Source organism: Sinocyclocheilus grahami, unplaced genomic scaffold, assembly GCF_001515645.1.
Source record: "Sinocyclocheilus grahami isolate Dianchi unplaced genomic scaffold, SAMN03320097.WGS_v1.1 scaffold764.1, whole genome shotgun sequence".
Taxonomy (NCBI): domain Eukaryota; kingdom Metazoa; phylum Chordata; class Actinopteri; order Cypriniformes; family Cyprinidae; genus Sinocyclocheilus; species Sinocyclocheilus grahami.
Genome location: NW_015505943.1, coordinates 163001 through 176946, shown reverse-complemented (window position 1 = coordinate 176946; position 13946 = coordinate 163001). Strand labels below are relative to the sequence as shown.

Genomic DNA, 13946 nt, shown 5'->3' with positions numbered 1-13946 from the left:
ACTGTCCGCCTCTGCTTTTTACTATACTGAAATGTTATGTACCATAAAGCCCAGCTAACAGGTAACATTCTCAGAGCTTTGGCTAACATTCTAGCAAGGCTCTTCATAATGTTCTCCTCGTAACAAATATTTGAACATTTGCTCAAAGTTATGTGGCCTTATTTGGTTATTTGGTTTTGGCTCCGTCTTGTGTGATATTTATTCATGGAACAATTTTCTGAAACATTTTAGGGTACATTTGCACAACAATGATGTACTAAGAACAGAAAAAGTTTTTTCATTTGCATTTTTGAAAAGTTCCATGTAGAGACGACAATGGTGTCAAAATGATCCCTGTTCACATGGATCCACAGAAATGACTACAAATACTGTATAATGCATGCCAGGCCAGTAGTTGGCGATGTCACTTTGTAAAGAAACACTACACGCCTGCGCCTATAGACTGAGCACGTAATGTGCATGCAGATGATTTTCACAAATTTGCGGTTTTGTAGTTTACACAGAGATGATAATGGTATCATTTTCAAAAGTTTGTGTTTTCAGGCCCCCAAAAATGCCATTGTTGTGTAAATGGCCAGAAAGCATAAAAAGTTTTCCATTTTTAGTTGAAAACGGTGTTGTGTAAATACAGTTTGTTGTGTTTTTTAAACGTTACTACTTACTATTTGTTTCAGATGGTTCTGAGAAAAGTCATAAGTAATATTCCCATAATATTTGCAAAATTATGCAATAAATAAATACATTTTTGAACAATCTGAGGACATTCAAACACAACATTATCATAACTTAAGTGGGAATGTTAGCGAAACATCCTTAGAACAGTTTTGTTAGCTGGAAGCATATTCTTACAAATGCTCATATATGAAAAAAGTATTATTGCTTCTGCTCACGTTGCAGTGGTAGGTGAAAGCACAGCACATTCCTAGATAGAAATCTTGGAAAGGAAAGCACAGTTGTTCATCAACTTCCTTCTACAGATCTTCCATTTAGACAAGACTTATCTTAGAAATCTCTGCTGTTTCCACGCGACTGGGATTCCCCCAGTGAGAACGCTCCCAAAGCCCTTACAAAACCTCTACCACCCACTGAGAAAGAAGTGGGTTTTCATACCGCTGTAAAATGAAATGTAAAGTGGCCTGTGGAGAATATGGTTTTGGACTTGAGGAATAACCATTGGAAGGACGACATTTGTCTTTAGATCTGCTTGTCTTTTTCCAATATTAAATATGAAAAGCTTCAGTTGAAAAAAAAGCTCCTGCATTCTCCCAACTTTTAATCTTATTGATTTATAGAGATTGCTGTCATTGTGAGCTCTCATGGCCTTACATATTTTCACGATTGCAAGAGTGATGTTGCTTTTACACAACAATAAACAAGAAGTTATTGCTGAGAAAATGTCTAAACTTACATTTTAGACACAATATTGACAGTTACGTTGGCGATTTTTGCGCTGCTAAGGAAAACCGCTTCAAACAACACTGTTGTATCTCCAAGCAACACAAAGTAGTCCTGTTTTTAGACAAATCATTTCAATGAATGACTCAATGACTCACTCATAAAGACAGTATATCCAAATTCACAGTATTCATAAAACAGCAGAGGAAACATCTCTGTATGACCTAATACTGTGATGAACATTCAATGAACACTTTACTATCCCATGAGGCCAAGGGAGAGGAGTTAAGAATGGAACCAAAGCAACATAACTGACACTGTAGATCACATGTTAATAACAACATGATGTAGCGCATCCGAATTTAATTGAATTCATACTATATAGAACATCTAATGGTTGCTAAGTAAGTTCTTATAGTACTTACTCAATATGCAATTTCAGATGCATCTAGTCATTTGTTTAGTTTCTGAATTAATCGATTCAATTCAGCAATTGTGTTGTTTTGACCAAGCGGTTGGGTTACTACCCAGAAGGCTGGGTTAAACATTTAACCCAACCGCTGGGTCAAAACAACCCAGTTGCTGGGTCTGTCCCTATTTTACCCAGCACTGGGTTGTATTCAACCCAGCATTTTTTAGAGTGTAAAGACAGTAGTTGCGTCTGAAACCAATTACTGTGAAACAAACTTTAAACGTTAAAAGAAGTATGTTCCATTTGGTTTTAACGTGTGTAGTGTGAATTTAAAAAATCGCCACCTACTGGCTATATAAAGATTTTTTTTTTCCAGTCATTCATAGGTCTAATCCCGCACACAGATGCCATCTTCGGTAGAAAAGTGCTACCATGTTCCTCTATGGGCACAAGCTTCTAAACTTTCAAATGTCAGAGTGCTTCACTGTGAATTATGAGTGAATCAAAAACAAACACCTAGGAGATCCTAATGTTGAAGAGATGCCTGAGGGATCACAAAACTGCTTTAGGCCTATTACTGTTCCAGTACATCAAATACTCCACTTTTGAGTGGTCCAAATTATCTGCATCATTTATTGTAAAATATGGATCCAGCTCCTGTGAGATACCTTCACAGGAAGATTACAGACCAGCAACCACAATAGCAGAATGGGACCAATACCCTTTAATATCACATTATTGTGCTGAGTGTTACTGGACCTCCAATAAACTGGATTAAAGGCTCTGAGGGGGGGAAATTGATCTTGCTCTCCGTTGCATCCTAATCTGGGGTCCTTTAAAGACTTTCTCTGTGACATAACTGTCACTGAAGGACAAAATACTATTCTTGAGACCAGAAAACATCTGTCCATGCATGACTTAAAATACCAAATTTCAGTGATAATATCCACAGAATCCCTCATGTGGCACGGGTGTCACTGTCAGAGCTTTGCACTCTGAAATCAATTTTACAAAGTTGGAAATGACATTCTGGCAGTTTCGGCTAATGCCTGAAGGGCGTAAAGACCCCTATCACCTCTCGTCATTGGATAATCCTCTCAGGAGCACACTACACACTCCATAAAGTGCACTCTGTTGACACTGATCATTTACAAGGGCATCTACAATAGCTCTTATTAAACTGTCACACCGCAACCCTAAGACTGGGCAGAGATCGAACCAAGACTCACACCTCAGATAAAGTGTAAAATAAGATAAATTAGTTATAAAATCACAATTATAAGAAACTAAGTCACAGTTGTGAAATTTAAAGTCGCATTGCAATATTTAGGCCTAATGTCATTGAGAGAAAATTATAAAGTCATATAGTGAGTTATAATGTCGCATCTCTGAAATTTAAAAAGATATTGTGGAGATATAAAATCACAACTGGGAGATAGAAAGTCATATTGTGAGAAACAATGTCACAATTGCAAGATTTAAAGTTACATTCTGGAGATATGAAGTCATATATAAAGTCACATTATGAGCTATAAAAACTCAGTTATAAGAAAGAAGCGTTGCAAATTTAAATATTAATTGTTTAAACTTTCAAATTAAAAACTTTAAAGTCAAATTGTGAGATAAAATCACAATTGAGAGATATACAATTAAATTGTGAGTTATAAAACTGCAGTTATGAGAAACTGTCGCAACTGTGAGATGTAAGGTCACATTCTGGTGATATAAAAGCATTGCATCATATCGTCACTGTGAGTTACAAAATTGCAATTATGAGAAAAAAAATTGCAACTGCAAGATTTAAAATCACATTTCTGACGAAATTGTAATGAGAGATTTAAAGTCACATTGTGAGTTATAAAACATAAAGTCATATTGTGAGTTATAAAATTATAGTTAATGAGAATAAACATTGCATCTGCGAAATTTAAGGTCATATTGTAAGATAAAATCATAATTAGGAGATAAAATTCCTTTTTTGAGTTAAGTCGCAATTATAAGAAACAAAGTCACATGTTTGAAATTTAAAATCACATTGTGGAGAAAAAAGTCATATTTCGACACAATTGCATATCTTTTTCATTTCTTGTACTCTAAGGCCTAAACAGGCTTCTATAGTAATCAGCTGGTGTTTTCTAAATAACTGAGAAACATTTAATTGGAGCATATGGTTATTCAAAGTAGTAACACCTATAAACCTATATATTTAACAGCTGAACTGTAGTAGAAATCACTGCTGTACAGTTTCATAGTTTCATGGTTAGATTCATGTTGTACAATCCTGACATAAGCCGTTCAGACAGCTGTTGTCGTAGTTATTTTGATCCTAGCGTCAGCTCAAGATGCTGAGATCAGGTAAAGTGCCATCAACCTTACCTGTACATGTGGTTTTTATTCTCCCGCTGGATAAAGCTATTTGCTTTCATACACAGTCGTAGCTGATGAGTTAGATGTCATTTTCAGTGCTGCTTTTAGTCCCTGTGGTCTTGGGTTAGAATAGGGCTGTTTTTCACAGGGAGATGTGCTTTGTGATCTGTGCTGTCTCTGGAGATGCATCTGGAGCAGGTTAGAGTGCAGGCTACTGTCACCATCTTCCACCTCACTTCTCTAATACTCACTGGTCTCCAGTGGGGCTGTTTCACCGGAAACAATGGCACATCAATATTTTAGTGCTCTGACAAAAAACAGTCAGCCTGGAGGTTATTATTGTTTGTTGTATTCTGCTGCTTGGAAGAGGGACAAAACTCTGATGCTGTGTGCTTCACTATCATGCATGTTTCTTTACCTCCTTCCTGGTCTTGAAGGAATGAGTCAAGTGGGTTAGATTTACAGTACTGCTGGAACTAATGTTTTCCGTAAAATATTTTCTGATAAGAAAATGAGGAATGTAAACATCCAGCTTTCAATGGAACACATGTGTGAGGAGCAGTATGCTAATCAATTCTATCTAGCAGAGAAATCTCACACCGATTGGCCAGACATGTGCTGTCTATTAAAGGTCAGGGGAAACATGTTTTCCTGAGTTTCCTCCCATTCTCTCTGGAGCACTTTCTTTCTCTTTGGAATATAATGACTGTTAAAGACAATTTTTCTGAATATGTTTGCCAAAGAATGGGGCAGTTCCCCAGACAAAAGCACATGGCCTATAAGAAGAAAAATTACTGATTTTTGCAGATCAGCAATAATAGGCAAACAAAGCTAATTGCATATTAAAACCTGACGCTTGAATATATTTTTTTTCACGAAAATGTACAGTATCGATATATTATGTAGAGATTGCTGTAAATTATAATAACTTACTGTTCAAATTACAGAAATCGGTTATAGTGTGATTATAAAAGTTAAAATACTCTATTTTCTATTCCCATTAAATATATATGCATTATATATATATATTCCTATAAAATTTTATTTCAGTAATAATTTTTTGAATGCTTTAAAACAATAGTCTTTAAATGCTCTCCAAATATTAATTTAGACCACTGCAACCTTGGCAGCAACATGTACAAATCTCATTTGACTATAAACATTAGGTTGTTAAATTCATCATTGAAGTAAAATATAATTAGGACACACCAAGGAAAACAACAACACAACAAGTGAATAAAGATCAACTTGTAATTTTTCTGATTGTTTTTTTATTTTTTTTGAATGGTGCATGTCAAAAACTCCAACTCAAAAATAAAGAAAGACTGTTAATTAGGACCCTAGCCTCTTTTTTGAATAATATGCAAAAAAAAAGCAAGAAGAAAGCATATTTGAGCTGAAGGGTGGAGCACTCACGCAGCAATCAATCAATAATGCATCAAACTTAGTGCAAAGCCCTGAAGACACAAGTGACAAGCTCTCCCCCTAGTTTTACTATGGACGAAATATTGACAGGTTTTAAAGTGACAAGGCATAGAGGTGATTGCTACTTAAAGCGGTCTCAGGCATGTCTGCATCTATTCTGGTCTCTCATCCACTCATACAAATGCATAGATGCATAAATAAAGAAACACATTGTAATCCATCAGGTTTATGGAAAAGTTTTAAAGCTCTATCCTGAATGACTCCTTGATCCATGTTTTACACTTTCCAAGACATAACATGAAAAATAAATATATTTTGTGGGAATGACTTTACATTTTCAATGTTCAGTTTAAGTTGAAGTGAAAACGCATTTTTAAGTTTGTAAGTTGGTGGGTAGAGGTATTCTACATCTGTTTATGCCTCTCCATCTATAAAAACACATACTCAGTTTGACACCAACATGGCCTTGATTTTTGATGAAAAAGGATCTACAGCCAAAACCACATTATGTGAGGACATCTACAGTATGTCATCTTATAATGGCAAAAAAAAATGATGCTGCTTTCCCATGTTAATGCTTGCTTGATAACACACTTACGTCTAAAGGCAGGTCGTGAAGTGAATCTTAAATGAAATATAATGCAGGGTCATTCATACAGTTTCACATGGCAGTTTCTCTATCTCTAATTATCTGTTGGAATAATCTGGACAAGTTTAAGGGAAAACGTGGTTTAAGTGGAAAACAACTGCAGCTGTGGCCCATAAATTTACAAATTCAGCAAATATCTTCTGTTTCACATTGCAATAGTGGAGTGAAATCACAGCAGGAAATGTTCACATGATATTCTCCACTGCTTTCACATTTATAAGCATTGTTTAACGGCTGTTTTAAGAGATCATTTCTCAGCTCTAGGCAGAAAAATGGGTTAAATCACTTGAAAAAGTAGTTGACTGGGTGCCACTGATATAATTAATTTTTGTATTCACAATATAGTAAATTTAAAAGGCAGCTGTTTTATACTTCAGTCCCTTTGATGAGCTAAAAGTGTTGATATGGGAGACTATGATATGCTCATTTTCTGGACTGGTATGTTAACACCAGACACATTTTCTTACTTTAGAGTACCACCTTCTGGTTATACAAGGTAACACTTTCAAAGGAGTTTCAAACGTCCCATTTTCTTGATGTCAAATATCTACAAGACCTCACTATTTCAAAATATTAATTATAATTCATATAGGATTACATATATTACAAAACGCTGTATTTAAAATACTCTGTATGCTTCATACAATTCCATCATTTGCTGGGGTTCATCTTTAAAGAATGACTCATCATTAGAGAATAACAGAAAATGACTTTCTCTAAATTGAACAGACATGATTCAGTATGAGGCAACAGGTCTCCAGATGGTCTGTCCCTATTATGTGCTGGAATTGTGGCTGCAGGTCTTCTGGCGTGAGGCCATTTAGAAAATGCCCACTGATTTCCTCATAGACTGAGGCTCCAACATCCTCTATAAATCCAGAAAGCAGAAAAGCATTTACTTGAGTATGCAGAGACACTCGGAGAACCAGATGTGTTGGCAAGCAGTATCCAGAACTACTCTGATATCTGCAGATGTACTAGAAGATGAAAGACAAAGTCTATGTATGTGTGTGTGTGTGTGTGTGTATATATACAGGGGTGCACATAAGTTTTTCAACCTGGTTCTCATATGAGAACCTGGAGATTTGGTTTGGTCCTCACATTGCATATACTGTTACCCATTAAATGTAACTATAAAAAAAAATTAATAAGACTGATAATAATATTGCACTTTATTTTAGTTTTTTGGACCACTTATGTGCACCCCTGTATATATATAGAGAGAGAGCGAGAGAGAGAGAGAGAGAGAGAGATTTTCAATTATTTGAATTATTTTAAATGTTCTGAAACAGTAATGATAGAAATCATGTTCTCCAAATCACTAGACCACTGCAACCTTGATGTAAACATGTAAAAATCTCATTTGATTGTTAAACCTAAATTTGAAGCAGATTGGTAAATTCATCATTGATTTAATTAAGACACACCAAGGGAAAAAAACAACAACAAATCAAGTGATAAAAGAAAAAAAAAAGAATCAATTTGTAGTAAAATGTTACATTTGCATGTTTACCCATGTATCTCTCTTTTAACAGAGAAACCGCCTTCATCTTTGAGCTCCAGTTCCACATCAAACACGTCATTCTCTGAAACACAGTTGATGGCATCTCTGGCGTAGCTGACCACTTCAACCAGGTCATCATCCTCAGCTTCTTCAAAGTCATCTGGATAGTCAGAGATGTCTTCGTCTTCAAACACAACTGTCAAAAGTGAAGAAAAACACATGTAAATAATCCTCAAAGGTGTTGGAAAAGCCAGGAAAAATAGGAAATCATTCTTAGATCACCATCAGACTAGGCCTGTTGCCTTGGAGATATAACTCATAATAATAAAACAATGGAAAATATTAATATGGTTACATCACACTCTTACCAATAGAGTCCTCTTCAACCACATTGGCAAGGCTGGAGGACTCGTCTTCCCTCGAAACATCCTCTGAGGATGCATAGCTATCACGTTCATCAAAGTCCTCTGAATAATCAGACTCTGTTCCTTCATGGGCCACTTCTTCCTCAGCACTGCATGATGCCTCTGTTTGCAGTGTCTTGTCAGAGACAGCTGAGGCACTATCTGATCTGCTTTCCATCGATGGCATTTCTTCATTAAGATCTTCTTTTGTTTGAGCATTCACCTTTGTAAGTTTGAAGTTTCCCAGATGTTCTTGCATATAGGTCATGCTATGCTGCTCGCACTCGGTCTATTCTCAGGAACCAAGGACAGTATTTTCTCGATTAATGTATGAATGTCTTCTGAATACCTCTCGGGGATCTTGATGTACTCTCCTGTGATGATCTTGTAAAACAGACTCAGGAGATTTTTAGCTTCAAATGCTGGTTTGAGGGCACAAAGCTCATACAGAAGGCAGCCGACAGCCCATATGTCAGATTTAGTGCTGTATGGGACATCCTGACAGAGTTCAGGACTCAGATAACTGGGGGTTCCCACACAGGTGGAGGCCATATCGAGCGTGTGGTTCATAATCTTTGATATTCCAAAATCCCCAAGCTTAATCACACCTCTCTTGGTTAACAGCACATTGGAAGGCTTGATATCTCTGTGAAGGATCTTTTCAGAGTGGACATAACTGACGGCCATGACTACTTGCACAAACCAGTCCATAATTTTGCATTCTGCAAAGTATTCCCCACTCTTCTGCTCTTTAATGTGGTCGTCCAGCGTTCCACCATCACAATAATCCATAACAATGTAAATATGCTCATTAGTTGTGTCAAAGAAAGTGTCAATCCATGTTATAATATGAGGATGCTTCAAGCTCCTGGGAATATCTGCCTCTTGCAACACATCTTTGGTCTTTGTTTTTCGGGAACTGTCCACATGTATTCTCTTGACTGCACATAATTTCTTTGTATCGACATGTTTCATTAACATCACCACACCTGCTCCTCCTCCGCCAAGAGTCAGGACTTTATCATATTTCTCCATGACACCAGCAAATCACCAAACATCTTCTTTATTCCCTTGCTACTGGCAGGAACATTTCATTTGTCCAGTTAAGAGCTGGATATGATTACGGCCACTTATCTTCTGGATAAGAAATGTCTGTCTAAAGGAAACACCAGATATGTAAGAAATATTTTTCCATTTTTCTGCATATTTTTCTTACAGTGTACTGTAAGAAACAGTGTAACTCATCAACAATCGCAGGTACAAGCTACTAACAAAGTGTCTCATAAATGAAAAATAACAGCATTCAATTATTATTATTATCATTACTATTAAACAATTGCAAATAGCAGCTAACTTAATTCCTGTAACGTGTGTACTGCTAGTGCTAGGCATCTTTGGTTTCCTCTTTTTGTGTAATTTAAATGGTAAATTGTGCCTTTTTATCGTTTGAGTCACTTATCAAAAGTTGCTAAAAGCTGAAAAGTTCATTTAAAAAAAAATAGCTAAATTTTTTGCTAGGTGCTTTTGGAAGAAAAAGTTGTTAGGGTAGTCTGAAAAGTAGCTAAATTTAGCAACAAAATTGCTAAGTTGGCAACACTGATTGCTGGGCACATTTGCGCAGAAATGTCATTGACAATTCTACTATTATAATCTGTTTTATTTTTTAAAAAAAACATATGAACCCATCTATTGGTCATTACCATAAATAGATAAATAAAAAACTGTAGGCTAAAAAAAAAGCTGCTGTGTAGTTTTCAGTCTAACCGCGTGGGAATCTGTGACTAGCTCTTCTGTGCTAGCTGAGGTGTAACGTTAATCCGACACGAGGAGATGCCACCGAAAGGAAAGGGTGGCAAAGGCGCTAAAGGTTAACAACAAATATATGATGCTTCATGAACAAAATCTAACAAATGACACCATATCGACATTTATAGCATATCATTTGATTGCTGCACTAATATTTATGCTGACATGCTAGCTACCTGGTAGTGTTTATGGTTTACGGATTGTAAACATTGTTACACTCTGCTGTATTTCTGTTGATTTTTTTTGTATAATCTAGTGTTAATGAAACATTTCAGGCTATTGGATCTTTACTAAATGTGTCAAAGTGCCAAATGTGGGATTCGCTTAATATGGTTATTTCAAAATGCTTAATAGAGCAAGTGCACATACAAATGCATAGGTATTATCTTAGTTGCATAGTTGTACTTTTAAGATACTAATATACATTTGTATTTGGACAGGGGCTGCTGCTTCAGGCAGTGGGGACAGTGATAAGAAGGAGAAGGCTCAGAAAGGTGGTACAGCTGTAAAGGTAAACATCTGTATACTGTATCTGCATAAAAATGTTACATACAAATACTATAAATGCTAACTGAAATTATATATATATATATATAACGTATTATAACATTATTTCAGCTAGTTGCCCAAGCAAAAATTCTCATTTTCATTTAGTTTAACCTGATGTACTAAAATAACTCAAACTAAAATACAAATTAATAAAAAATATATAGACCTGTTAAAAAACAAGCAAACATAACAACAAGAACACACAACAAAATTACTAAAACTAAAAATGAAAACATGAAAATAAAAACTATTTAAAACATTTTAATAATAAAAAAAAAACTCAGCAGGGGCTGGCACTCTCTCTGGCAGCGGCAGGTTGCAGTGCCACTTCCGGTGGCATCCCTAGATGCCACGGCAGCTGCCAGAGAGAGTGCCAGCTGCCGCAGTCTTTCTCGCCGTTTCTGCTGTTTGCTCGGTAAAAACTACACTGTTCTCAGTGGTGTGCGGTGGTGTTTTTTTTTAAATGATGATGCAAAGTTCCCACAATTGTATTATTATTATTATACGTTTTATGTAACAACTGCCAGAGTTCGTTCCAGGAGTCACGATCGTTTGTCACCGTTTCTGCGGTAAACTACCCTGTTTTATTTTTAAATAAAAGATTTGATGGTGCATATTATACACCGGCAAGCAGATGTGATCAGAATATGAACCCAATAAGCTAAATTGCATAAGCATTTTCCCATAAAGAACACAGATAAGGAGTGCCCAGCTGCCGCTAGACAATACTGTATATACGCACACACATGCAAACATTTATTTAATGTAACACTTTAGTTATTAACTAGTTGCTTGCATATTACTATATTAGCTGTTTATTAGTACTCATAAAGCACATACTAATGCCTTATTGTGAGTGACCATATTCTACGTCTTACCCTATACCTGAACAGTAATTAATAGTTTGAGACAAAAGTCAATAGTTAGTTAATAGTGAGAATTGCACCCAAAACTAAAGTGTGACCATATGTATCTGTGTGTGTGTGTGTATATATATAGATTTAAAATAATCATGAGACCATTTTAATTGAGACACTTAAGTTTTTATAGATTTTTTATGTATTTTTATCATTGATTGATTTTTTTATTTATGATCCTGAAGGATGACTCATTCTTCCTCAAATCTGGTAAAGATTTTGTACTTTGCTTTATCAACCATTTGTCACGATACGCTGCTGAGGAAGCACGCAGGAGGCACGAGGAAATGTAAACAGACTTTAATCCAAGGAACACAGGGGATATCTACACAATAGGCACTGGAGCAAACACACGCACATAACGAGTAGACCCGACAGAGGAGAAATGCACTGACAAGAACTTAAATGCAAGGGATAATTAACAAACACAGGTGCACAGAATGACTAATTAAACTAAACGAAGACAGGAACATGACCAAATAAGGGAACACAGGAACAAAAACAGGGGCAAAACACAACAAAACAGGTCCATGATCCTGACACCATTTCTGTGCAGAACACCTCATACTCTTTTTTTTCCCAAATACAAAAGTGAACAGTTCCGCTGGAGAACTTTCTGCCCACGCAGCTTTGTGTAGGGATTTAATTTGGTGCTCATCTGCTTGTTGGTATTTAGTATGCATCATCAATTTTTTATATAAAAAAAATCCATTTCAATTTCTGTTACCAGACCAGTCAGCTGCAGTCCTGGTGTCTCTCAAAAATGTTTTCCTGCTGTGAAAGAAGAAAGTATGGTCAAAATATTTGGTGTATATACTAATGTTACAATGAATGCCTCAAACCTGTAGAGCATTTACAGTACATGACATAAATTATCTTTTCTAACATTAAAATTAAAATTAACTTTTCTGAATGCTTTCTATTAATATTATAAATATATTACTACTGTTTTTCATTATAAAATAACAGTAAAAATTGTTTGCAACAAAACTTACGAAAATTACACATGGTTTTGCAACAAATAAAAAAGGGTTATTACAGTTAAAACATTTTGCTACACTCACCATAGTTTAAGCATGCTATTTGTGGTAAAACCGTAGTTATACAAATTGTAATAAAAAAAACATTTCATTTCTCAATCTTCATTTCTTGTAGCTATTACAAAAATTCTATACTTAATTGAACAGCCCATTCATCACTTTATTAATTTGCGTGCATGAAAAGAATGTAAAATGAACCTGCCAAAATGTACATAACCTCAAAGCCGCAAGGATCATAATTTAAGATGAATGAATTTCTGATGTTTGTGTGTTGTACGGCTTCTGCCATCAGTCAAGGCAAGGGAGGCAGAGTCTCTTTAGAGAGAAAAAAACTGGATGAGAAAGTTATCGATATTACAGAAATAAAACAACGCAAGTATTACAAAATGTGACATAAAAAAGTGTAAAATTCACTAGTTGAACAGCTGAACATCAGTTGACAAATAAAATATATTGTTTGTATTGTTACTGCCTTTTCTTATTATTTTGGAATAAATGTAAAACACAGCACCCCATATTGACAGAAAAACACAGAATTGTTGACATTTTTGCCTTTCCGTACCCACTGTATATATATATATAGGTATTAATATATGAAATTAGATTAACTTTTTCACATTTTTGCTTTAAATGTTTCCATCTGTTGTGTTTTCTGATCTAGTGCAATTTAAATGAATGATGTGAAGTCACATTGTGACTATTGTCACTGCCAAACTGCCATTCAAATGAATGACAGTTTTAATGATTATGTATCCTTTTTTTGTGTGTGTCTATTTTCTGATAGGTTCGGCATATTCTGTGTGAAAAGCATGGCAAGTGTATGGAAGCAATGGAGAAACTCAAGTCTGGCATGCGCTTCAGTGAGGTGGCAGCACAATACAGTGAGGACAAAGCCAGACAAGGAGTAAGACATTTACCATGTATATAAACAGTGGATTAGTATTAGTAACAGTAATGTGACACTTGCATGATGTGGAAAGAGTAAAAAAAAGAAAAGAAATCCTGTAGCTCCTATGGGTACTATTTGTTTTTTACCAGCAGATGGCATTCAATGCACTATCCATGTTGGAAAATTGCTCAAAATCTAATTTGCATAGATTTTGCATTATTATTATTATTATTATTATTGTTGTTATTATTATTATTATTATTATTATTATTATTATTATTATTATTATTATTATTATTATTATTATAACACTAATGTACAGCGTTTCTGTATAATTAGTTGTGGCCTAATTGTTAGAGAGTCAGACTCGTAACCCAAAGGTTGCGGGTTCGAGTCTCGTACCGGCAGGGATTGTAGGTGGGGGGAGTGAATGTACAGCGCTTTCTCCCACCTTCAATACCACGACTGAGGCGCCCTTGAACCCCGAGAGACCGAACCCCCACTGCTCCCCGGGCGCCGCAGCATAAATGGCTGCCCACTGCTCCGGGTGTGTGTGCACTTTCGATGGGTTAAATGCAGAGCACTAATT

At 35.8% G+C, this 13946-nt stretch overlaps 1 protein-coding gene and 1 pseudogene across 1 annotated transcript in view; one reads left to right on the top strand and one right to left on the bottom strand.

Annotated features, from left to right (window-relative positions):
- Positions 1 to 3238: 3238 nt before the first annotated feature.
- The window catches only part of LOC107561276 (peptidyl-prolyl cis-trans isomerase NIMA-interacting 4-like), a 13035-nt gene continuing 2327 nt past the window's right edge, over positions 3239 to 13946 (top strand). The window contains exons 1-4 of the mRNA XM_016245687.1: positions 3239 to 3249; positions 9987 to 10023; positions 10403 to 10473; positions 13253 to 13372. Of these exons, the coding sequence (XP_016101173.1) occupies positions 9987 to 10023; positions 10403 to 10473; positions 13253 to 13372 (228 nt within the window). The 5' untranslated portion in view covers positions 3239 to 3249. The remainder of the gene's footprint in view (positions 3250 to 9986; positions 10024 to 10402; positions 10474 to 13252; positions 13373 to 13946) is intronic.
- On the bottom strand, positions 6900 to 9191 carry LOC107561277 (serine/threonine-protein kinase Nek1-like; annotated as a pseudogene).